General features: G+C 44.6%; 1 protein-coding gene across 1 annotated transcript; it reads right to left on the bottom strand.

Moving 5' to 3' along the window:
- Nucleotides 1-240: 240 nt before the first annotated feature.
- On the bottom strand, nt 241-24,308 carry cutc (cutC copper transporter homolog (E. coli)). Its single transcript, XM_077237628.1, has 9 exons — nt 24,101-24,308; nt 22,411-22,480; nt 22,201-22,260; nt 17,206-17,415; nt 13,427-13,462; nt 13,221-13,354; nt 11,900-11,927; nt 11,708-11,813; nt 241-527 (listed from the first exon to the last, which is right to left on the bottom strand). Exons 2-9 carry the CDS (start codon nt 22,478-22,480, stop codon nt 416-418), a joined length of 756 nt encoding a protein of 251 aa, XP_077093743.1. The 5' UTR covers nt 24,101-24,308; the 3' UTR covers nt 241-415.
- Between the last annotated feature and the right edge of the window lie 1,852 nt (nt 24,309-26,160).

Genomic DNA, 26,160 nt, shown 5'->3' with positions numbered 1-26,160 from the left:
AAGATAATCACCAACTAAGACGTAGCTTTACAGTAACCTATGCTTCTCCATCCATTTACGCTTCTTTCCATCTGGTGACGTGAATCTTCTGTCTGGTGTTAATACAGTGTATTGCGCGTCAGCACACACAACGGCTGCAACCACAGTGCTGTCCCCCCATAACAACCCTCTGGATTGAGCGGAGTAGGGAACATCTCTAGGGTCTTCAAGTGTCATCATCAAGAGTGCGTACAAAGAGAATCAAAAGTATGTGGAGATTTTATTTCACACCTGCAAATCATCACAATGTCAAAAGCTAAAACTGTCATTTTAAATCGCTACAGAGCAGTTTCACAGTCATTTCCTCATTGAAGAAGAAGTAGAAGCGTTTCCGTCTTCTATCACGGTAGGAGTGCTGAAGGATCCTCCACGGGTGCTAGAGTGTGTTCCTCGCGATGGCGTTCAGTGTTCGTACTTTAGTCACGTCAGCCACTTTCACTGCATACTCTGGCACAGACAGAGAGCCTCCCATACTGACATTACAGTTCCTGCAGAGGAACAACACACAACAACAGTCCTTACAAAGACATTCAAATAAGTTAAAACAACTCAAATTCAAGATAATTCAATCTCTCAACAACAGTTCCCACAATCTTAGAAAACCTGGATTTAGTAAGAGATAGTGAAACTTATTGAAATTGTGATTTCTAGACCTGAAATAATTGAATGTAAATGAATAAAATCTTTAAACGCCATAAGTTAGATACATTGGTAAGTCTTTACAATAAGGTTTCATTTGTTAACATTAGTTAACTACTGTAACATAAACTAACAATGAGCAATATATTTTACAGCATTTATTAACCTTTATTAACGTTAGTTAATAAATATTTTGCATGTTAGGTCACAGAGCATTCAACTTTCAATACATAAAATGTATTAGTAAATGCTGAGATTACCATTAAGATTAATAAATGCTGTTGTTCATGCTAACTAATGTAGTTAAAGTTACCCTGTGGTAAAAATCCAGCTTTTAATGTTGTTTATATGTCTATGTGGTGTTTTTAATATCCTTTAAGACAAACCATGTGTAAATTCATAAGTCGACAGTATTGCTGAGTATTTCCTCCTTAAAACTGCAGTGAACCAAAGACAGTCTCAAAAACACGCTTTGAAATCGCTGGTGTTTCTGACGTCACAAACTACCTTGTAACCAATCAGATCATTGTGTGATCGTCAACGAGTGGATCTCTGAGTGAGTGAGTGAGTGGAGGCAGGGCTCATTTGCATATTCATAGAACCACGTATACTAAATGAAGCAAGGGTGTCGAGTTACATTCAAGATATTTTAAGGCATTTTTAAGGCATGAAGAACCAAACCCCAATCCTAACTCCAAATCTACAGTAAGTACATGTATCTAAATATTATTACTCACTCTGTACTTAAATGTATAATAACACCGTTATAAAGTGTATAATAAAGTGTAATCAATCCTTCTTAATCTTTATCACAAACGACTGGAAAAGACATTTAAATTCATTGGTCTTAAATTCAAACTTCTAAAATGAAATTGTTCAATTTTTGTATCACGTTGGGTCACTTATATTACTTCACAGACTCTTGGAGTGTCCATAGATTAACAGAACAGTGAGAGTAGAGTTGTTGTGGACAGTGAGAGTAGAGTTGTTGTGGACAGTGAGAGTAGAGGAGTTGTGGACAGTGAGAGTAGAGTTGTTGTGGACAGTGAGAGTAGAGGAGTTGTGGACAGTGAGAGTAGAGGAGTTGTGGACAGTGAGAGTAGAGTTGTTGTGGACAGTGAGAGTAGAGGAGTTGTGGACAGTGAGAGTAGAGTTGTTGTGGACAGTGAGAGTAGAGGAGTTGTGGACAGTGAGAGTAGAGTTGTTGTGGACAGTGAGAGTAGAGTTGTTGTGGACAGTGAGAGTAGAGTTGTTGTGGACAGTGGAGTAGAGTTGTTGTGGACAGTGAGAGTAGAGGAGTTGTGGACAGTGAGAGTAGAGGAGTTGTGGACAGTAGAGTTGTTGTGGACAGTGAGAGTAGAGTTGTTGTGGACAGTGAGTTGTTTTTGGACAGTGAGAGTAGAGTTGTTGTGGACAGTGAGAGTAGAGTTGTTGTGGACAGTAGAGTTGTTGTGGACAGTGAGAGTAGAGTTGTTGTGGACAGTGAGTTGTTTTTGGACAGTGAGAGTAGAGTTGTTGTGGACAGTGAGAGTAGAGGAGTTGTGGTCAGTGAGAGTAGAGGAGTTGTGGACAGTGAGAGTAGAGTTGTTGTGGACAGTGAGAGTACTCCCCAGTACATACCCCAGTCTACACACCTCCCCCCAACTTCGCAATACCTCCCTCTACGCACTTCTCCCCCAACACCACATTACCCCCATCCTTCTCAATACAATCACCGCCCCACATCACTACAGACCAGGTCAGAGAACAGCTGAGGAGGCTCCGGCCCAGGAAGGCAGCGGGCCCGGATAAAGTGTGTCCAAGACTGCGTAAGACCTGTGCTGCAGAGCTGGGGGAGCCGCTCCTACGGATCTTCAACCTTAGCCTGCAGCTAGGGAGAGTGACTACCCTCTGGAAGACATCCTGCATCGTTCCAGTTCCTAAGAGGAACAGACCCAGCGAGCTGAATGACTTTTGACCGGTGGCACTCACTTCACAGCTGATGAAGACGTTGGAGCGGCTCCTCCTCAGCCTCCTCAAACCCCAGGTACAGCACGCCGAGGATCGCCTGCAATTTGCGTACCAGCCAGATGTTGGTGTGGAGGATGCCATCCTCTACATGCTACACCGGGTCCACTCCCATCTGGATAAGGGGAACGGCACAGTGAGGATACTCTTTTTGGACTTCTCCAGTGCCTTCAATACCATCCGGCCCCCTATACTTCAGGACAAACTGATCAGGATGGGAGTGGACCACTTTCTGGTAGACTGGATCAGAGACTACCTCACGGACAGGCCACAGTATGTCAGGCTGAAGGACATCATGTCTGACACTGTGGTCAGCAGCACTGGAGCCCCTCAGGGCACAGTGCTGGCCCCTCTTCTCTTCACCCTGTACACCTCGGACTTCTGTTAAAACTCTGAGCTGTGTCACATAAAGAGGTACGCGGATGACACAGCCATCGTTGGGTGCATTAGGGGTGACAGGGAGGGGGAGTATCGGAGTCAGGTGGGGGACTTTGCTCTCTGGTGTCGCACTAACTGCCTACAGCTCAACACCTCTAAGACAAAGGAGCTAGTCGTTGACTTTGGGAGGTCCAGATCAAGTCCGCGACCGGTCCTGCTGGAGGGAATTGAGGTGGAGGCAGACAAATCATACAAATACCTCGGACTGTGGCTAGATAACAAACTGGCCTGAACAACACACACGAGTCACCTGTACAGAAAGACACAGAGCAGGCTGTACTTCCTGAGGAGACTGCGCTCCTTTAACATCTGCAGCAAACTGCTGTGCATGTGACCAGTGTCCTCTTCTACACAGTGGTGTGCTGGGGGGGCAGCATATCCAAGAAGGACACCAACAGGCTGGATAAACTGATCAGGCGGGCCGGCTCTGTGATCGGCATGAAGCTGGACTCACTGGTGATGGTGGCAGAGAGGAGGACACTGGACAAACTGCTGGACATTATTGACAATGCCAGCCACCCTATGCACACCATCATCAGCACCCAGAGGAGCCGGTTCAGTGGAAGGCTGATCCTTCCCAAGTGCCGGACTAACAGACTTAAAGACTTCTTTGTCCCTCATGCCATCAGACTCTACAACTCCTCACTTGGGGGGAGGAGAAAATAAGGGTAGAGAGGACGATACGGACAATACATACATACACACATACATACACACCTGGACTTACATTAATACCTGGTCACTTTATCACTTTAACACTGGACTCAACACTGACACTTTTTAAAATATTTGATGGTCTTTTTTTGTTGATATTCTGACTAATGTTATTATTACTATTTTTATTATTATTATTATTATTGTACTGTCTTTTTTTATATACTATTCTCCTTCCTCCTTGCTAAAACTGCTGCTGGAATTTTCAATTTCCTTGCGGGGGTCATCCCAAAGGATTAATAAAGAGAAGTCTAAGTCGAAGTAGAGTTGTTGTGGACAGTGAGAGTAGATGAGTTGTGGACAGTGAGAGTAGAGGAGTTGTGGACAGTGAGAGTAGAGTTGTTGTGGACAGTGATAGTAGAGGAGTTGTGGACAGTGAGAGTAGAGTAGTTGTGGACAGTGAGAGTAGAGTTGTTGTGGACAGTGAGAGTAGAGGAGTTGTGGACAGTGAGAGTAGAGTTGATGTGGACAGTGATAGTAGAGGAGTTGTGGACAGTGAGAGTAGAGTAGTTGTGGACAGTGAGAGTAGAGGAGTTGTGGACAGTGAGAGTAGAGTTGTTGTGGACAGTGAGAGTAGAGGAGTTGTGGACAGGGAGAGTAGAGGAGTTGTGGACAGTGAGAGTAGAGGAGTTGTGGACAGTAAGAGTAGAGTTGTGGTGGACAGTGAGAGTAGAGTTGTTGTGGATAGTGAGAGTAGAGGAGTTGTGGACAGTGAGAGTAGAGGAGTTGTGGACAGTGAGAGTAGAGTTGTTGTGGATAGTGAGAGTAGAGTTGTTGTGGACAGTGAGAGTAGAGGAGTTGTGGACGAGGAGTTGTGGACAGTGAGAGTAGAGGAGTTGTGGACAGTGAGAGTAGAGTTGTTGTGGACAGTGAGAGTAGAGGAGTTGTGGACAGTGAGAGTAGAGTTGTTGTGGACAGTGAGAATAGAGTTGTTGTGGACAGTGAGAGTAGAGTTGTTGTGGAGAGTGAGAGTAGAGTTGTTGTGGACAGTGAGAGTAGAGGAGTTGTGGACGAGGAGTTGTGGACAGTGAGAGTAGAGGAGTTGTGGACAGTGAGAGTAGAGTAGTTCTGGACAGTGAGAGTAGAGGAGTTGTGGACAGTGAGAGTAGAGTTGTTGTGGACAGTGAGAGTAGAGTTGTTGTGGACAGTGAGAGTAGAGGAGTTGTGGACAGTGAGAGTAGAGTTGTTTTGGACAGTGACAATAGAGGAGTTGTGGACAGTGAGAGTAGAGTTGTTGTGGACAGTGACAGTAGAGGATTTGTGGACAGTGACAGTAGAGGAGTTGTGGACAGTGAGAGTCGAGGAGTTGTGGACAGTGAGAGTAGAGGAGTTGTGGACAGTGAGAGTAGAGTTGTTGTGGACAGTGAGAGTAGAGTTGTTGTGGACAGTGAGAGTAGAGGAGTTTTGGACAGTGAGAGTAGAGGAGTTGTGGACAGTGAGAGTAGAGGAGTTGTGGACAGTCAGAGTAGAGTTGTTGTGGACAGTGAGAGTAGAAGAGTTGTGGATAGTGAGAGTAGAGGAGTTGTGGACAGTGAGAGTAGAGGAGTTGTGGACAGTAAGAGTATAGGAGTTGTAGACAGTGAGAGTAGACTTGTTGTGGACAGTGAGAGTAGAGGAGTTGTGGACAGTGAGAGTAGAGTAGTTCTGGACAGTGAGAGTAGAGGAGTTGTGGACAGTGAGAGAAGAGGAGTTGTGGACAGTGAGAGTAGAGTTGTTGTGGACAGTGAGAGTAGAGTTGTTGTGGACAGTGAGAGTAGAGTTGTTGTGGACAGTGATAGTAGAGGAGTTGTGGACAGTGAGAGTAGAGTTGTTTTGGACAGTGACAATAGAGGAGTTGTGGACAGTGAGAGTAGAGTTGTTGTGGACAGTGAGAGTAGAGTTGTTGTGGACAGTGAGAGTAGAGTTGTTGTGGAGAGTGAGAGTAGAGTTGTTGTGGACAGTGAGAGTAGAGGAGTTGTGGACGAGGAGTTGTGGACAGTGAGAGTAGAGGAGTTGTGGACAGTGAGAGTAGAGTTGTTGTGGACAGTGAGAGTAGAGTTGTTGTGGACAGTGAGAGTAGAGGAGTTGTGGACAGTGAGAGTAGAGTTGTTTTGGACAGTGACAATAGAGGAGTTGTGGACAGTGAGAGTAGAGTTGTTGTGGACAGTGACAGTAGAGGAGTTGTGGACAGTGACAGTAGAGGAGTTGTGGACAGTGAGAGTCGAGGAGTTGTGGACAGTGAGAGTAGAGTTGTTGTGGACAGTGAGAGTAGAGTAGTTGTGGACAGTGAGAGCAGAGTTGTGGACAGTGAGAGTAGAGTTGTTGTGGACAGTGAGAGTAGAGTAGTTGTGGACAGTGAGAGTAGAGTTGTTGTGGACAGTGAGAGTAGAGGAGTTGTGGACAGTGAGAGTAGAGTTGTTGTGGACAGTGAGAGTAGAGTTGTTGTGGACAGTGAGAGTAGAGTTGTTGTTGTGGACAGTGAAAGTAGAGTTGTTGTGGACAGTGAGAGTAGAGGAGTTGTGGACAGTGAGAGTAGAGGAGTTGTGGACAGTCAGAGTAGAGTTGTTGTGGACAGTGAGAGTAGAGGAGTTGTGGACACTGAGAGTAGAGTTGTTGTGGACAGTGAGAGTAGAGTTGTTGTGGACAGTGAGAGTAGAGTTGTTGTTGTGGACAGTGAAAGTAGAGTTGTTGTGGACAGTGAGAGTAGAGTTGTTGTGGACAGTGAGAGTAGAGGAGTTGTGGACGAGGAGTTGTGGACAGTGAGAGTAGAGGAGTTGTGGACAGTGAGAGTAGAGTTGTTGTGGACAGTGAGAGTAGAGTTGTTGTGGACAGTGAGAGTAGAGGAGTTGTGGACAGTGAGAGTAGAGTTGTTTTGGACAGTGACAATAGAGGAGTTGTGGACAGTGAGAGTAGAGTTGTTGTGGACAGTGACAGTAGAGGAGTTGTGGACAGTGACAGTAGAGGAGTTGTGGACAGTGAGAGTCGAGGAGTTGTGGACAGTGAGAGTAGAGTTGTTGTGGACAGTGAGAGTAGAGGAGTTGTGGACAGTCAGAGTAGAGTTGTTGTGGACAGTGAGAGTAGAGGAGTTGTGGACACTGAGAGTAGAGTTGTTGTGGACAGTGAGAGTAGAGTTGTTGTGGACAGTGAGAGTAGAGTTGTTGTTGTGGACAGTGAAAGTAGAGTTGTTGTGGAGAGTGAGAGTAGAGTTGTTGTGGACAGTGAGAGTAGAGGAGTTGTGGACGAGGAGTTGTGGACAGTGAGAGTAGAGGAGTTGTGGACAGTGAGAGTAGAGTTGTTGTGGACAGTGAGAGTAGAAGAGTTGTGGATAGTGAGAGTAGAGGAGTTGTGGACAGTGAGAGTAGAGGAGTTGTGGACAGTGAGAGTAGAGGAGTTGTGGACAGTGAGAGAAGACTTGTTGTGGACAGTGAGAGTAGAGGAGTTGTGGACAGTGAGAGTACAGGAGTTGTGGACAGTGAGAGTAGAGTTGTTGTGGACAGTGAGAGTAGAGTTGTTGTGGACAGTGAGAGTAGAGGAGTTGTGGACAGTGAGAGTAGAGGAGTTGTGGACAGTGAGAGAAGAGTTGTGGACAGTGAGAGTAGAGGAGTTGTGGACAGTGAGAGTAGAGTTGTTGTGGACAGTGAGAGTAGAGGAGTTGTGGACAGTGAGAGTAGAGTTGTTGTGGACAGTGAGAGTAGAGGAGTTGTGGACGAGGAGTTGTGGACAGTGAGAGTAGAGGAGTTGTACACAGTGACAGTAGAGTTGTTGTGGACAGTGAGAGTAGAGGAGTTGTGGACAGTGAGGAGTTGTGGACAGTGAGAGTAGAGGAGTTGTGGACAGTGAGAGTAGAGTTGTTGTGGACAGTGAGAGTAGAGGAGTTGTGGACAGTGAGAGTAGAGGAGTTGTGGACAGTGAGAGTAGAGTTGTTGTGGACAGTGAGAGTAGAGTTGTTGTTGTGGACAGTGAGAGTAGAGTTGTTGTGGACAGTGAGACTAGAGGAGTTGTTGACAGTGAGAGTAGAGTTGTTGTGGACAGTGAGAGTAGAGTTTTTGTGGACAGTGAGACTAGAGTTGTTGTGGACAGTGAGAGTAGAGTTGTTGTGGACAGTGAGAGTAGAGTTGTTGTGGACAGTGAGAGTAGAGTTGTTGTGGACAGTGAGAGTAGAGTTGTTGTGGACAGTGAGAGTAGAGGAGTTGTGGACAGTGAGAGTAGAGGAGTTGTGGACAGTGAGAGCAGAGTTGTGGACACTGAGAGTAGAGGAGTTGTGGACAGTGAGAGTAGAGTTGTTGTGGACAGTGAGAGTAGAGTAGTTGTGGACAGTGAGAGTAGAGGAGTTGTGGACGAGGAGTTGTGGAAAGTGAGAGTAGAGGAGTTGTGGACAGTGAGAGTAGAGTTGTTGTGGAGAGTGAGAGTAGAGTTGTTGTGGACAGTGAGAGTAGAGGAGTTGTGGACGAGGAGTTGTGGACAGTGAGAGTAGAGGAGTTGTACACAGTGAGAGTAGAGTTGTTGTGGACAGTGAGAGTAGAGGAGTTGTGGACAGTGAAAGTAGAGGAGTTGTGGACAGTGAGAGTAGAGTTGTTGTGGACAGTGAGAGTAGAGGAGTTGTGGACAGTGAGAGTAGAGGAGTTGTGGACAGTGAGAGTAGAGTTGTTGTGGACAGTGAGAGTAGAGTTGTTGTTGTGGACAGTGAGAGTAGAGTTGTTGTGGACAGTGAGACTAGAGGAGTTGTTGACAGTGAGAGTAGAGTTGCTGTGGACAGTGAGAGTAGAGTTTTTGTGGACAGTGAGACTAGAGTTGTTGTGGACAGTGAGAGTAGAGTTGTTGTGGACAGTGAGAGTAGAGTTGTTGTGGACAGTGAGAGTAAAGTTGTTGTGGACAGTGAGAGTAGAGGAGTTGTGGACAGTGAGAGTAGAGGAGTTGTGGACAGTGAGAGCAGAGTTGTGGACACTGAGAGTAGAGTAGTTGTGGACAGTGAGAGTAGGGTTGTTGTGGACAGTGAGAGTAGAGTAGTTGTGGACAGTGAGAGTAGAGGAGTTGTGGACGAGGAGTTGTGGAAAGTGAGAGTAGAGGAGTTGTGGACAGTGAGAGTAGAGTTGTTATGGAGAGTGAGAGTAGAGTTGTTGTGGACAGTTAGAGTAGAGGAGTTGTGGACAGTGAGTGTAGAGGAGTTGTGGACAGTGAGTGTAGAGGAGTTGTGGACAGTGAGTGTAGAGGAGTTGTGGACAGTGAGAGTAGAGTTGTTGTGGAGAGTGAGAGTAGAGTTGTTGTGGACAGTGAGAGTAGAGGAGTTGTGGACAGTGAGAGTAGAGTTGTTGGACAGTGAGAGTAGAGGAGTTGTGGACAGTGAGAGTAGAGTTGTTGTGGACAGTGAGAGTAGAGTTGTTGTGGACAGTGAGAGTAGAGGAGTTGTGGACAGTGAGAGTACAGTTGTTGTGGACAGTGAGAGTAGAGTTGTTGTGGACAGTGAGAGTAGCGTTGTTGTGGACAGTGAGAGTAAAGGAGTTGTGGACAGTGACAGTAGAGTTGTTGTGGACAGTGAGAGTAGAGTTGTTGTGGACAGTGAGAGTAGAGTTGTTGTGGACAGTGAGAGTAGAGTTGTTGTGGACAGTGAGAGTAGAGGAGTTGTGGACAGTGAGAGTAGAGGAGTTATGGACAGTGAGAGTAGAGGAGTTGTGGACAGTGAGAGTAGAGGAGTTGTGGACAGTGAGAGTAGAGTTGTTGTGGACAGTGAGAGTGGAGGAGTTGTGGACAGTGAGAGTAGAGGAGTTGTGGACAGTGAGAGTAGAGTTGTTGTGGACAGTGAGAGTAGAGTTGTTGTGGACAGTGAGAGTAGAGTTGTTGTGGACAGTGAGAGTAGAGGAGTTGTGGACAGTGAGAGTAGAGGAGTTGTGGACAGTGACAGTAGAGGAGTTGTGGACAGTGAGAGTAGAGTTGTTGTGGACAGTGAGAGTAGAGGAGTTGTGGACAGTGAGAGTAGAGGATAGAGAAGTTGTGGAAAGTGAGAGTAGAGGAGTAGTGGATGAGGAGTTGTGGACAGTGAAAGTAGAGGAGTTGTGGACAGTGAGAGTAGAGTTGTTGTGGACAGTGAGAGTAGATTTGTTGTGGACAGTGAGAGTAGAGGAGTTGTGGACAGTGAGAGTAGAGTTGTTGTGGACAGTGAGAGTAGAGTTGTTGTGGACAGTGAGAGTAGAGTTGTTGTGGACAGTGAGAGTAGAGTTGTTGTTGTGGACAGTGAGAGTAGATTTGTTGTGGACAGTGAGAGTAGAGGAGTTGTGGACAGTGAGAGTAGAGTTGTTGTGGACAGTCAGAGTAGAGTTGTTGTGGACAGTGAGAGTAGAGGAGTTGTGGACAGTGAGAGTAGAGGAGTTGTGGACGTTGAGAGTAGATGAGTTGTGGACAGTGTTGAGTTGTTGTGGACAGTGAGAGTAGTGGAGTTGTGGACAGTGAGAGTAGAGGAGTTGTGGACAGTGAGAGTAGAGTTGTTGTGGACAGTGAGAGTAGAGTTGTTGTGGACAGTGAGAGTAGAGTTGTTGTGGACAGTGAGAGTAGAGGAGTTGTGGACAGTGAGAGTAGAGTTGTTGACAGTGAGAGTAGAGGAGTTGTGGACAGTGAGAGTAGAGTTGTTGTGGACAGTGAGAGTAGAGGAGTTGTGGACAGTGAGAGTAGAGGAGTTGTGGACAGTGAGAGTAGAGGAGTTGTGGACAGTGAGAGTAGAGGAGTTTTGGACGAGGAGTTGAGGACAGTGAGAGTAGAGGAGTTGTGGACAGTGAGAGTAGAGTTGTTGTGGACAGTGAGAGTAGAGGAGTTGTGGACAGTTAGAGTAGAGGAGTTGTTGACAGTGAGAGTAGAGTTGTTGTGGACAGTTAGAGTAGAGTTATTGTGGACAGTGAGAGTAGAGTTGTTTGGGACAGTGAGAGTAGAGGAGTTGTGGACAGTGAGAGTACAGTTGTTGTGGACAGTGAGAGTAGAGTTGTTGTGGACAGTGAGAGTAGCGTTGTTGTGGACAGTGAGAGTAAAGGAGTTGTGGACAGTGACAGTAGAGTTGTTGTGGACAGTGAGAGTAGAGTTGTTGTGGACAGTGAGAGTAGAGGAGTTGTGGACAGTGAGAGTAGAGGAGTTATGGACAGTGAGAGCAGAGTTGTGGACAGTGAGAGTAGAGGAGTTGTGGACAGTGAGAGTAGAGGAGTTGTGGACAGTGAGAGTAGAGTTGTTGTGGACAGTGAGAGTAGAGGAGTTGTGGACGAGGAGTTGTGGACAGTGAGAGTACAGTTGTTGTGGACAGTGAGAGTAGAGTTGTTGTGGACAGTGAGAGTAGCGTTGTTGTGGACAGTGAGAGTAAAGGAGTTGTGGACAGTGACAGTAGAGTTGTTGTGGACAGTGAGAGTAGAGTTGTTGTGGACAGTGAGAGTAGAGGAGTTGTGGACAGTGAGAGTAGAGGAGTTATGGACAGTGAGAGCAGAGTTGTGGACAGTGAGAGTAGAGGAGTTGTGGACAGTGAGAGTAGAGTTGTTGTGGACAGTGAGAGTAGAGGAGTTGTGGACAGTGAGAGTAGAGGAGTTGTGGACGAGGAGTTGTGGACAGTGAGAGTAGAGGAGTTGTGGACAGTGAGAGTAGAGGAGTTGTGGACGAGGAGTTGTGGACATTGAGAGTAGAGGAGTTGTGGATAGTGAGAGTAGAGTTGTTGTGGACAGTGAGAGTAGAGTTGTTGTGGACAGTGAGAGTAGAGGAGTTGTGGACAGTGAGAGTTGTGGACAGTGAGAGTAGAGGTGTTGTGGACAGTGAGAGTAGAGTTGTTGTGGACAGTGAGAGTAGAGTTGTTGTGGACAGTGAGAGTAGAGGAGTTGTGGACAGTGGGAGTAGAGGAGTTGTGGACAGTGAGAGTAAAGTTGAACACCTGAACTTCATGCTGGAGTCTCTGCTGGAGCGAGCGGAGCAGTGAAACTCCTGAGCGCCCGAGCCCTCGAGGATCCTCTGAAGGTTTCTCTCGTTGATTCCCCCGCCTGCACACACACACACACACACACACACACACATCAGCAGGAGCTCGTTTGGACACTGCACGTGTTATTACCAGATTCAAACATACCTGGCATTATTGCTATTCTGCCTTTTGCCTAGTAGAGTAAAGAGAGAAAAGTAATATTTCGTCATAAAAGCAAAAATAATATAATGCAAACAAGTCAAAATATCAATTCATAACAACTTCTGCGCACAACATTTTCAGGACACTTGTCATAAAGCTACTCTATGGTTGTCTTGTGTGTTTGGGACAGTCTTCATGCCTGTGATGCTCTGGTCGATCGCCATCGAAGGACGAAACTTCTACTGAACGCCTAGATCAGGGCTGTCAAATAAAAATTTGAATTTTTAATATTCATCAAATTAAAATATTCGTTGTGTGTGTGTGTGTGTTTATCAGCTGAAACACTGAACAGAAAGCGCTCAGCGTGTGTGTGAATGTGTGTGTGTGTGTATGTGTGTGTGTATATGTGTGTGTGTGTGCGCGTGTGTGTGTGCGCGTGTGTGTGTGTGTGTGTGTGTGTGTGTGTGTGTGTGTGTGTGTGTGTGTGTGTGTGTGTGTGAGAAAGCGCTCAGCACTCGCTCAGATCAAGGTTAAGGTGTTTTTGATGAACAGTATGTAGATGTAGTGAGTAGAAGTGAGTGTTTCTGAAATACAGTTTGCTGTTGTGTGTTCATGTAGTAGCGTTACACTACACTGTGCTTAGAAGTGTGTTTTCTCAGGTTACTGATGCACTTACACAGTTTTATGCACTATTGTAACCTAATTTTACTTGCATGCACATTAAGGAAATTATATTTTATTTAAGAACAATTGTTTAAAAAGTCAATGTCATTTAACTTTACTAAAAGCGGCGATGCTTGATTTGGTTTATATTTGCTTATTGCACTCGCTTGCGCCCTCTTGTGGACACAGGAGACAATACAGTACTTTTTTCCTCTAACATTAAAGGTGCAGTCTGTAAGGATGACACTAGTGGTAGAAATAGGAACTGCAGTCCAAATCAAAATATCAGAGATCGTTGTTTCCCCGCCTCCTCAGACTCGACGCTCACACAGGTCGCCAGTTTGAAGAAAACACAACAGAAGCGAGCGCAATGGACAATGAATGAAAAATTGGCAAATTACCAACATGCATTATCACGCAGATCAAAAACAAAGATTCCAGCCTGGAAAAATAACTGGTAGAAGTGTGTTGCAGAGAAAAGAGTGTGTGAACCTAGCATGTTTCCTCAATATATGCAAACATATTATGGTATTTTTATGCTTTAGTAGAGTGAAAAAGTTACATACAGCACCTTTAAGTAAGTAAATTTAGAATTTGAATTTAATTAGATTTTAGCTAATATTTAAAAAATTAATTAGTAGTAGTCCAGAAGAAGTGTCACCTGTTCCACCAGTCGTTTGATCAGAGGCAAGCCTTCCAGTGCAGAGCTGTCACAGCCACTGGTCAGAACCCTCTCAAAGCCCAGCGAAACCAGAGCCTCCAGCGCCGCCACTGGGTCCTGCACCATATCAAAGGCTGCAGAGACAGAGCTCTTCAGAGACTGATCATCCTTCATTCATCATCGTGTTCAATAAAAAGCAGTTTTACCTCTGTGGAATGTAACCGGTAACGGCCGACAAGCCGCTGTGGAGATAAAACATCCGACGGCTGTTAGATACATATGCATTACTAAAACATGATATATGAACTTTACTTTGGGAGCAAACATTTTAAATAATTGGTAAAAGAAAAATGTATTTAAAAAACAAACATTTTCTCTCTGATAACATTGGGGAAAGAAATTATCAATTCAAATTGAAGATAAAACTTGGCAATTTTGCAAGAGATTTGGAAATATGCTCAAATGAGAGAACTCTGTAATCATACAAAAACAATCCAGTAATACACATCCATCCATCCATCCATCCATCCTTCCTTCCTTCCTTCCATTCATTAAATCATTAATTCATTCATCTGTCCTCATTTATCCATCCATTCATCCTTCCATTCATCCCTCTATTCCTTTATCCATCCATCAATCCTTCCATTCATTAACTCCATCCATCCATTATCCTACTATTCATGTATTCATCCATCCATTCATCCTTCCATCTATTAATCCAACCATTTATCCATCCATCCTTCCATCCATTCATCCTTCCTTCCATTCATCCAGCCATTTATCCATCCTCCTTCCATTATTCCCTCCTTCCATTCATTCATCCATCCATCCTTCTATTCATCCATCCATCCATCCTTCTATTCATCCATCTATTCATTGCTTTATTCATCCATTCATTTAGTTATCCAACCATACATTCAATCATCCATTGATCCTTCCATCCATCCATCCATCCAACATCTATCAATCAATCCTTCAATTAATCCGTCCATCTATTCATCCATCCTTCCATTCATCCATCTATTCATTGTTTCATTGATTCACCCATTCACTTAGTTATCCATCCATTCATTTAGTTATCCATCCATACATTCAATCATCCATTGATCCATCCATCCATCCATTCATTTGGAAATATGCACAAATTATACATTTCTGTAATCATACAAAAGCAATCCAGTAATACACAGACAACATTCATCCATCCATCCAATCACACGTTCATCCATTACGTCAAAGTCACAAATAAATGTATATAATCTATTAATGACAAAACTAAATAGATAGCAATTTCATTGAGTTCAAAGTAAAGGGACAACAAGATGAATCTAATTTTACTAATCAAAGAGCGAGACCATTCCATCCATCCATCATTCCATCCATCCATCATTCTATTCATCTAACATTCCATCCATCCATTCATCTATCCATTCATCTATCCATTCATCCATCCATTCCATTAATCTATCCACTCATCCATCATTCCATCCATCCATCCATTCATCTATCCATTTATCCATCCATTCCATTAATCTATCCATTCATCAATCATTCCATCTGTCCATCATTCCATTCATCCATCATTCCATTAAAGGAACACGCCAACTTTTTGGGACTTTAGCTTATTCACCGTATCCCCCAGAGTTAGATAAGTCCATACATACCGTTTTCATCTCTGTGCGTGCTGTAACTCTGATTGACGCACCCACCGCTAGCCTAGCTTAGCACAAAGACTGGATAAGTCCCAACTAATCCCAATAAGTGACAAAATAACGCAGACATTTTCCTATTTACATGTTGTGATTTGTATAGTCACAGAGTGTACAAATAACAAGGTCATATGAGACACAGACATCTTTTAACCGTATAATACTGGGAACTATATTCTCAGAAGGCGAAGCACTGCTACTTGGGCGGAGTGATAACCGCAGCACCTGAGACGCACCGTGCTGAGGAGCAGAGAGTTCGCTCAGAGTTGGAGTAATAGAGTCAGCAATTACTAGACAGTAAAAGCATAGTTTACAATCATGGGTGTTCGCTGTATTGTAAAGAGCTGCGACAATAAACAAGAGAGACCAGGTAATACCACGATGTTTCATAGAATTCCAATCAAAAACGCTGATCTGATGAATCAATGGCTTCTTGCTCTGGATATCGATCCAAACACACCTGAAGAGATCATCAAGGACCATCGTGTTTGCTCAGTTCATTTCACTGAGGACGACTATTTTGAGAAAATGGAATTTGCCACACGGACCATGAAACGTGTGCTGAAGGATACGGCCATCCCATCGATAGCACAGACGGGACAAAGTGGATCACCTGTGGCTGCGGTACGTGTTCCGTTATGTTTTTAGATGACTAGCCTACTGTAACAGTGCCATTAGCTAGATCCAATGTAACGTTAGTGACACTATTATATGAATAGGGTGGTCACTACTATTGCAGTTGTTCCCGGGCTCCATGTATCCCCTGTAATGCTAGTATTGTGTTGTCACGAAAACACTCTATTGCCCCAGTAAAAAATGAGCGGAGCTAGAGGTAAACAAGAAGAAACAGCGGTATGTGTCTCAGGTGCTACGGTTATCACTCCGCCCAAGTAGCAGTGCTTCGCCTTCTGAGAATATAGTTCCCAGTATTTATATGGTTAAAAGATGTCTGTGTCTCATATGACCTAGTTATTTGTACACTCTGTGACTATACAAATCACAACATGTAAATAGGAAAATCATCGCGTTATTTTGTCACTTATTGGGATTAGTATGCTTGCTGCAGCCATTTACATCCAGTCTCTGTGCTAAGCTAGGCTAGCGGTGGGTGCGTCAAACAGAGTTACAGCACGTACGGTGATGAAAAGGGTATGTATGGACTTATCTTACTCTGGGGGATACGGTGAATAAGATAAAGTCCCTAAAAGTCGGCGTGTTCCTTTAATCTATCCATTAATCTATCCATTCATCCATCAATTCATCCATCATTCCATTAATCTATCCATTCATCTATCATTACATCCCTCCATCATTCCATCCATCAATCCATTCATCCATCATTCCATCAATCCATTCATCCCATCCGTCAATTCATCCATCATTCCATCCATCCATTCATTTATCATTCCATCCATCCATTCATCCATCATTCCATCCATCCATAATTCCATCCATTCATCCATCATTCCATCCGTCCATCATTCCATCCATCCAATCATCTATCCATTCATCCATCTGTCCATCATTCCACCCATCCATTCATCCCTCATTCCATCCATCCATCATGCCATCCATCCATCCATCCATCCATTAATCTATCTATTCATCCATCATTCAATCCGTCCATCATGCCATCAATCCATTCATACATCCATTCATCCATTAATCTATTAATTAATCCATCATTCCATTCATCCATTCATCTATCCATTTATCCATCATTCAATCCATCCATCATTCCATTCATCTATCCATTCATCCATCATTCCATTCATCCATCATTCCATCCGTCCATCATTCCATTCATCCATTCATTCCATTAACCTATCCATTCATCCATCATTCAATCTGTCCATCATGCCATCAATCCATTCATACATCCATTCATCCATTAATCTATTAATTAATCCATCATTCCATTCATCCATTCATCCATTCATCTATCCATTCATCCATCATTCCATTCATCCATCATTCCATTCATCTATCATTCCATCCATCATTCCATTCATCCATAATACCATCCGTCCATCATTCCATTCATCCATCATTCCATCTGTCCATCATTCCATTCATCCATCATTCCATCTGTCCATCATTCCATCCATCCATCATTCCATTCATCCATTAATCTATCCATCCATCCATCCATCCATCCATTCATTTATCCATCCATACATTACTTCATTCATCCTTAAAAAATGACTTTTCCTGTTTGGTCCGGACCAAAAGAACCCAGAGCTTTGGACTCCAGAGAAACTGCAGTCATGTTTTACCCATCAGCTCCACGCAGAGCTCAGTGTCCACTCGTCCGTCTCCAGTCAGCGCCCCAAACACCAGCCCGTCGGCCCGGTGCCTCCTCATCAGCTCCATGTCCCTCTTCATCACCTCCACCTCCCAGTGCGAGTACATGAAGTCTCCTCCACGGGGCCGGATCATCACGTACACCGGGACCCGCACGCTCTCCTTCACCACCTGCAGCAGACCTGAGCACACAAACACACACACACTGAGGATCATCACGTACACCGGGACCCGCACGCTCTCCTTCACCACCTGCAGCAGACCTGAGCACACAAACACACACACACTGAGGATCATCACGTACACCGGGACCCGCACGCTCTCCTTCACCACCTGCAGCAGACCTGAGCACACACACACACACACTGAGGATCATCACGTACACCGGGACCCGCACGCTCTCCTTCACCACCTGCAGCAGACCTGACCACACACACACACACACACTGAGGATCATCACGTACACCGGGACCCGCACGCTCTCCTTCACCACCTGCTTCACACCTGAGTGCACACACACACAAACACACACACACAGAGGATCATCACGAACAACAGGACCCACACGCTCTCCTTCACCACCTGCAGCAGACCTGAGCGCGCGCGCACACACACAGACACAAAGGTGGCTGTGAAGCCCAATCCGGGAGCCACACGTCCTGCCACAGTTGGGAAATGTGAATGCTGAGTCTGGGTATCGATATAGTTGTGGCTGTGTGCGTTGGTGTCTGCGCTGATGTAGCTCAGTTCTGTGTTGAGCGCGCTGTAATTCGATCTGTTGGGCACCCAGATCGTATGCAGAACTCAATGCCTGACGGTTGGCAGCTGTTGTTTCCAGGACTCCAGGGTTGATGCCACAGCTTTTCAGGGTCCCCTTGAGGTGGTCCTTGTAACGACGCTTCTAACCCCCAGGTCTCCTGTTGGCTGCGTATATCTGCCCATAGAGAACTTGCCGGGGTGGGCGGTGGGAGGGCATGCGGATAACATGTCCAACCCATCGCAGTTGCCACCTAGCAAGGATTGCCTCCATGCTGCTGGAGTTGGTGCGCTGTAGGATGTCCATGTGGGGGATTACGTCTTTCCATGTGACACCTATGCACTGGAGGCACCTGATGTGAAAGCCCTCAAGACACAGAATATGCCTGCGGGGTGGAAACGCAGACTGACTGGTAGATGGCCGCTTTGGTCAAGGTAAAGAGATCTTTATTAACAAAGACTCGAGATCGAAGTCTGCCAAAGGCAGAGGTGGCGAGATTAATGCGTGCCTGGATCTCATTGTCTATGAGGCAGGTGAGTGTTAGAATGCTTCCAAGGTAGCAGAAGTGCTGAGCAACCTTTACTGAATTCAGGGGGAGTGGGGGTGGGGACCATGGTCTGTGCAATGATCTCTGTCTTTTGGATGTTGACTTGTAGGCCACAAGCTTGATAGACTGCGCATACAACATCCAATGTGTGCTGCATTGCAGTAGGGCTTTTGGCTAGGAGGGCACAGTCATCTGCGTATTGCAGTTAATGAATTGTGATGGCGGTGCACTTGGTGATGGCTTGCAGGCGGCAGAGGTTAAAGAGGTTCCTATCCAGATGAAACTGTAGGCAAACATCCTCGTCTGGGCTGAGGGAGTTGCGGGAGAGGAGGGTGACTGCTGCCAGAAAGAGGTTGAAGATCACTGGAGCCAGTACACACCCCTGTTTCACTCCAACCTGCACAGGAAAGGAGGGGGATTGAGATGTACCCACAATCACACAAGCCTGCATGCCAACATGAAACTGTTGTAGGATGTACAGAAATCTTGGTGGCACCCCAAACTTCTCCAGAATGACCCAAAGGACTTGACGGTCAATGGTGTCAAAAGCCTTTGCCAGGTCGATGAAGGCAATGAACAGGTCTTTTTTTCTGTTCTCTGGCCTTCTCCTGCAATTGGCGCAGGACAAAGATCATGTCGGAGGTGGACCGATCCTTCCTGAAGCCGCACTGTGACTCAGGAAGGATCCTTTCTGTGATGCTCTTGGTAAGACGGAACAGCATGACCCTCGTTAACACTTTCCCTGCCACAGAGACCAGGGATATACTACGACTGTTTCCACAGATGGACTTTTTCTTTTCTTTTCACCCTTTTTCTTGTGGATGGTAACAATGTGTGAGTCTTTCCAGCCTTGTGGAACAGTTTTTTGTGCCCATATTATCTGGATGAGTTGGTGGAGGTTTTTGGTGAGCAGGTACTCGCCTTTCTTTAGAGCCTCTGCAGGGATTCCATCGGGACCAGCAGACTTATTGTCCTTGAGGCTGTGTACTGCTGCGAGGACTTCTGAGAACCTGGGCGGGTCATCAAGCTCATGCACCGGTGGGAGCATTGGGAGGCGCTGCATGAACGTGGGATCAGTCAGATTATTTTGATTGAGGAGGGTGTTAAAATGCTCAAGAATTACTTGTTTCTCCTTGTGCAGTATTCTGCCATCTGCAGATCTGATAGGGGTGATTCTGCGTTTTTGGGGTCCATATAGTGATTTTATTGCATTGTAGAAAGCTTGAGAGTTGTTGGTGTCTGCATAGCCTTGGATTTAATGGGCTATCCTAAACCACCAGTCACTCTATATTATGCGAAGCCGCCGTTGCACCTCAGCACAGATATTGCTCCAGTGTGAGCGCAGAGAGGGAGATTGTGGATTGGAGAGGTGAGCAGTGAAGGCTTTACGCTTCTCCTCCAGTAGGTTCAGTATTTCGAGGCACTATTCCTGGTGACGTTTGGAAGTGATACCAATTGTGTCAGTAGCGGCTTGTTGTATAGCTGAGCTAAGGTTAGCCCATACGCTTTCCGCTGTATTGTGTAGGGGATGAATGAGAGCGAAGGAAAGGTTATTAGCCAAGCAGCGATGGTACAATTCAGTGATGTCAGGGGATTTTAGGGCTTGGGAGTTGAGCCGTATTGAGGTTTGGTACCTAGCGTGTTGGGGTCGAACCTTTAGGTGTATCTTGGATCTGATCAGCCGATGATCTGTCCAGCACTCCGCACCACGCACCACGCATTGCTCAGGTGATGGAGATTTCATGTAGAGCTTGTTGCCAGGTTATAATGTAGTCCAGTAGGTGCCAGTGTTTGGATCCGGGGTGCATCCATGATGCTTTGTATTTGTTTTTCATTTGGAAAGTTGTGTTGGTTATGACCAGTTTGTGCTCAGAGCAGAGGGAAAGGAGTCGCAGGCCTTTCTTGTTTATGTTGCCTAATCCATGTTTCCCAATTACCCCAGACCAGAGCATGTTGCTGGCATCTACTCTGGCATTGAAGTCTCCCAGAAGCACAAGTTTATCAGTGTAAGGAACTTTGAGGAGAGCTGTGTGAAGTGACTCGTAAAAAGCATCTTTGAACTTCTTCAGCATCCAGAGTTGGTGCATAAGCGCTTAGCAGGGTTGCATATAGACCCTTCGCAATCGGAATGCACCAGGTCATCAGCTGCTCACTGACAGGAGACTCTGGAATGTTCTGGAGCAGTCTGCTTTTGATAGCAAAACCTACTCCATGTAGACGGCGGGTATCTTCTGGATGACCCTTCCAGAAGAAGGTGTATCCTTTCCTATTCTATTGGCGAGTCCTCTCCTGCGAGCCGGATCTCACTTAAAGCTGCAATGTCAATGTTGTATTAGTTAAGCTCGCTCGCAACCAGGGCAGTGCATCTGCAGGGTCTGTCAGTTCCATTCTGTAGCCATGTAGCCAAGATTAATAGTTTAGACTTATATTTTCGACCGCGTAATGGGATGCCTTGGCGACAGCGGTGGGCCGCCCAGGAGTGTAGGGAACAGGCAGTGTTTGGGTCACCTTTTCTAAACCCTCCCCTCGGTAGGGGGTGAGCACTGCGTACCCTGAAGAGGGCTGCTCAGTCGCACAAGAAGCTGCCAAAGGTGGACGCTGTTCCAACCCGTCCACATAACGACCATCACGCTTGTGCCGCCTCCGTGCAGGGCTCAGGCTAGAGGCTGCCAGTCTGATCCAAGACCTGCCTCCGTCACATTTACTCTGTCACCGAAGGGCTTGTACGGTGAAGTGACAGCATACGCAGAGAGTGGATTTAATGTGAAGATAGGGGTGCGCAGACCCTAACCTATATCCACAGCTTCACTCCAGAATGCAGTTTCCAGTGGCAGGAGATGAACTCTAGACAACCGGATGGACGGTGGAATTGCAGGGGGCTGCCTCTTGCGTTTCCCCAACACGACCTTGTCTTGAGGAGATGAAATGCTGACGGAAGACGACCCACAGAGCAGAGAGGCAGTCTTAGTTGATGGCGGACTGCACTCGCCATGTCGAGGAGTATCATTGGCATAAATGGAGTTTTTGCAGCGGATCTAGTGATGCCACACATCTTGTCCCTCCATACCTGATAGACCTCCCCTGTTGGTCCACGGCTACTTATTCGACTGGTGACCACCGCACGGAGCCCCCAGCTTATTTCGTAGCTTACTTTCATATCTGAAGGGTTGTCCATTATCCGCCACCTATTGACGTGGTTTGTAGCTGTCAGCTCTGCCCCAACACACACACACACACACACCGAGGATCATCACATACACCGGGACCCGCACGCTCTCCTTCACCACCTGCAGCAAACCTGAGCACACACACTGACTAACTCAACCAGGCCCCGCCCTTTATTCTGCGTATGAATTATTGAAATGAGGAATATTGTGATGTGTTCGTTCCCAGAAGAAACTCAAGACTACAATGGAGGCGTTTCAGGGAGTTCGGAAACACTGACTAGAGAATAACTGGAGCTTTTTCATGATCAAACAGCAACATTACACACTAAAGACAGAGTAGGTCCTCTTTATTGTCTGTGGTTTAAAGAACCCCTCTGAACTGATGGCAGAATGTGGTATTGAAGTCTCAGATCTGTGTGTGTGTGTGTGTGTGTGTGTGTGTGTGTGTGTGTGTGTGTGTGTGTGTGTGTGTGTGTGTGTGTGTGTGTTTGTTGACCTGTACTGGGCGTCGTCCCTCCCTCCAGCAGGTTACAGCACAGCTCGAGACGACCTGCTCCTGAACACACACACACACGATAACACATGACAGCTACCCAAAAAACACTTACAAAACACTCAACAGAAATGTGCAATGTTCAATGCCACCAATCTGAAGATATATATAATTTTCACTAAACTATATTCAAGAATGTGTGTGAACTTGTACCTCCCCTCTCTGCATTTATGGCTGACTCGACTGAGTCCACACACACCTCCATCAGGAGACCGTCACACATCTGAAACACACACACACACACACCTGCTGGCTTTCCACTGCAAAACTGACACACAAGCTGCATATTACACCGCAAATACATAAACTGAGAAGAGTTGGCATTCACAGTGAAACCAAAAATTATTCAGACACCAGATATCATTTTTGATATTTTTTTTACTAGTGTGTGCAGGACACTATAATTCATTTATGTAAGTGAGGAGAGCAAAATAAAGTAAACTGTGACATTTTATATCCAAAAATTCTTCATACAGTGACTACCAGTAAAAATGATAAAAATTTGGGACCAAAAATTATTCCGACACTTTGACCTGATCATGAATAGTTTTTACTTTAATAACTAATGCACCTTTTTACACCACAGACTGAACAACATGAAGCATTGCTTGGTGATTGGTTGAGCTAAACTGGTATTATCTAATTGTGTAGTTAAATTTAACATCTGACAGATATTCAACATAATTCATGTGTGAGAGTCTAACAGAAGGACGGACAAAACCAGTGAAATATCAACTGATCTGATAACTCTGAGTTCTTGTCATATTTACCATTTTCTAAACTATAGTGAATAAATTGTGATAATGTGAGGAATGTTGAAGGTCTCTGAATAAATTTTGGTTTGACTGTATCGTATGTATTCACACAGGAACTGTTATAGAAGTTTGAAGCAAGAAACAATATAAAAATATTACAATATAATAATATGCTCTGTAATGACAACAACCAGGTTTAAGTCTGATCTGATGCTGCAACATTTACAGCTATCAGGAAACGTTCCCACAACGTTCACAAATGTTTTGCAATGTTGTGTGAAACGTTCTTTAAATTACATGTATAGAACATTAATATATTAATAATATTTGATATGCATTTTCATGATGCTGAGAGAAAACGTTCTTAGAAAAAGATTCTTGAAACATTTTAATGAATTTGAGGAACGATCTCGTAACGTTGAGAGAAAACGTTCTGACAACACATCTTGATGATGTTTATTTACTTGAGGAAAGTTCTCATAACGTTGACGTATTTAAAACATCGACATTTTCGAAACATTTTTATGATATGAATTGCACTTAAATATTCTCTATGTTTACAGAAAATCTCCCTAGAACAACATTATTATGTTGTTGACTTAAATGCCAACGTTCTTGGAATGTCACAAATAAACATAAATAACGTTGAACTGCGAGTAAAAATAAGTTTGTACTATCATTAGCGTATCCATCTAAATAGTGAATCACGAAAAGAAAAGTAGACATTTGTCAATCACTTCACGTTTTCAGAAAATGAATGTGTTAGCTAGATTTAGACAGAAACAAAGACTCAGACTTTATAGTGTCAGTTCAGTCTTGAGTCTACAGAGAACGGGGATTTAGTGATCCACAATCGTTCGGTATAATCAGAGACCACTAGCACTGAAACCACTTTATAAGCTGCCATACTGTACGGCTTTGGGGTGTTGGAACATTTGGGAAATCAAATAAAAGCAAATGATAGAGTCGTGTTAAAATGTCATACATACTACAATGCCTCCTGAAATGTCACGTTTATGTATTATTTCTGAAATCATGAAATGCTCGTGTTTGTTTCACATGTAATGACCGATCGTGTTCTCTGTTACCTCGCGTGAGCGTCCAGCGCCGGAAGCGTTTCTTACTGTCAAACTCTCGCGAGATTCACACGTCGAGATGCAGTAAAGTATCCTGCAGAGACTTGTAAACTAAACTAACTAGTTTGCTAAGAGTTCGGGTAAACTCACCAGACGTTATGCAGCTCGTGAGTGAGTGTGAGTGTGTGTAGACAACTCTGTTTAGGCGCGTCGCGTCAAAACCTCATATCAGTGACGCCTACAACAGTTGTTATACCAAAAGACGGAACTTCCCAGCTAACAATATGTTCTTAGAACTTTTTTCTAACGTTCCCATTAAGTTAAGAACGTTATTTCTGAATGTTCTTTTCTTTATGTTATTTTTTTAAACGTTCTTGGTTATGCGAACGTTAAGGACACATTTCATTCATTCTGCAAACATTTTGGGAATGTACTTTTGAATCTTCTCTGAACGTTGTGAAACAAGTATCAACATTTGAAAAATTAACATAGAGCTAAAACTTTCCATGAACGATAAATAACGTTTTTGTGCTTACGTTTTGTGAACACCATTAGAGACTAGATAACTAGATAAACAAAAGTTATGTAAAATATCCTAAATTAATTAGGATATTAAAGGTGGGGTATGTGATTTGGAAAACGACCGGCAGATTTTGAAAATACTAGAGTTGTGACGTTCGTGAACGAACCGATTCTTTTGAACGGCTCATAAACATGAACGATGGGAGCCGAGTCGCGGCTGGAGGGGAGCCGTTCTTTCTGTCGTTCTTTTTTTCCTATGCGTGTTTCACACAGATGCACACAAATTAGCTCCTCAGTTATAGGGGAAGGGGCGCACCCAGCGCAGGGGTACTACTGCCTAACAGCATGATGATAGTAGTTGTGCATGCGCGCCCATCCTTTACGTGAGTACTCCAATGGAAAAAAAAACCTACGTGCCTTTGTCATTGGGTAGGAGCGGAGTTGTGCGCGCTGCCGTCAAGCTGGCTTCTTAAAACTGACTAAATATTTAAAAAGAGCCAAAAGAGCCGTTTTTTTTAATCAAAATGTTCTTGTGTGATAACAATGTTCTTGTGTGGAAGTGTTACTGTTTGTAGTAAAAGCTGATTTGCACAGAAATTCATTGCAGCCGGCTTTGTTTTTTATGTTTATTTGTGAGTAGGTATTGTATGAATAACATAAGTCAACATAGCTTTACACATACACACACTTTGTACTAAAGGTGAATCCAAAATAGTGATGTCACTTTCTAAACAGAGGGATGTTGTGCAACCCTATGGTATATAGTCCACACATGACAAATGAGGTAATAATCTATATTTCAGAAAAATTCAAACTCATATATTGGTGTGTGATATCTGAGTTTAAATTATTTGACTACAAACATTCATCATTATTTGACTACATCATTCCTCCCAGTGATTATTTCCAGGATAAACTGAGATGCCCTCAAGCTGGCTTCTTAAAACTGATTAAATATTTAAAAAGAGCCAAAAGAGCCGTTCTTTTGAACGGCTCTTTGTAAGGAACGGATCGCCAAGATCCGGATCCCCTCAAAGAGCCATAAATCCCATCACTAGAAAATACACAATTCAAATGGTCCTACCAAAGCCCTTCTATGGAAATCCTGGCCACTCACTATTAAGTCCTCTTTTACTGAATTTTGGTTGTAGTTCCACCTGAGTTCCACTGGGGGGCGATCGTCCGAGTGCGAAATGAATGGGAGTCTATGGGGCTAGACGGCTAAATTTGTCTCTTTCACCCTATTGCCATTGAGAAATCTCATATTTGAATGTATTTTTTGCAAGTTCAACATGGGTTATAGGTCAAAAGTTGAATGAACGAGTACTTATGTCCTTTTGATTTTTTACAGGTTGAGTTGTTGTTGCCCATAACACGCTAGCATTCTGCTAATGGACGCTGACCAGATATACCGCCTGATGGCATCGTGGCATCCGAAGCGAGACCAGAATGTTAAGGCGGACTTAACCGTTCTAGCACGTGTATTTACTTGTGTCAGCGTTGTTGTCGATGCCTCGAGAGAAAAGAAAGTGCAGATCGCGAAAGCACCA

The sequence above is a fragment of the Siphateles boraxobius genome, unplaced genomic scaffold, assembly GCF_051911475.1.
Source record: "Siphateles boraxobius isolate OS27281-9 unplaced genomic scaffold, OSU_SipBor_1 204, whole genome shotgun sequence".
In the NCBI taxonomy this organism is placed as follows: domain Eukaryota; kingdom Metazoa; phylum Chordata; class Actinopteri; order Cypriniformes; family Leuciscidae; genus Siphateles; species Siphateles boraxobius.
This window is presented reverse-complemented; position numbering and strand designations above follow the sequence as displayed.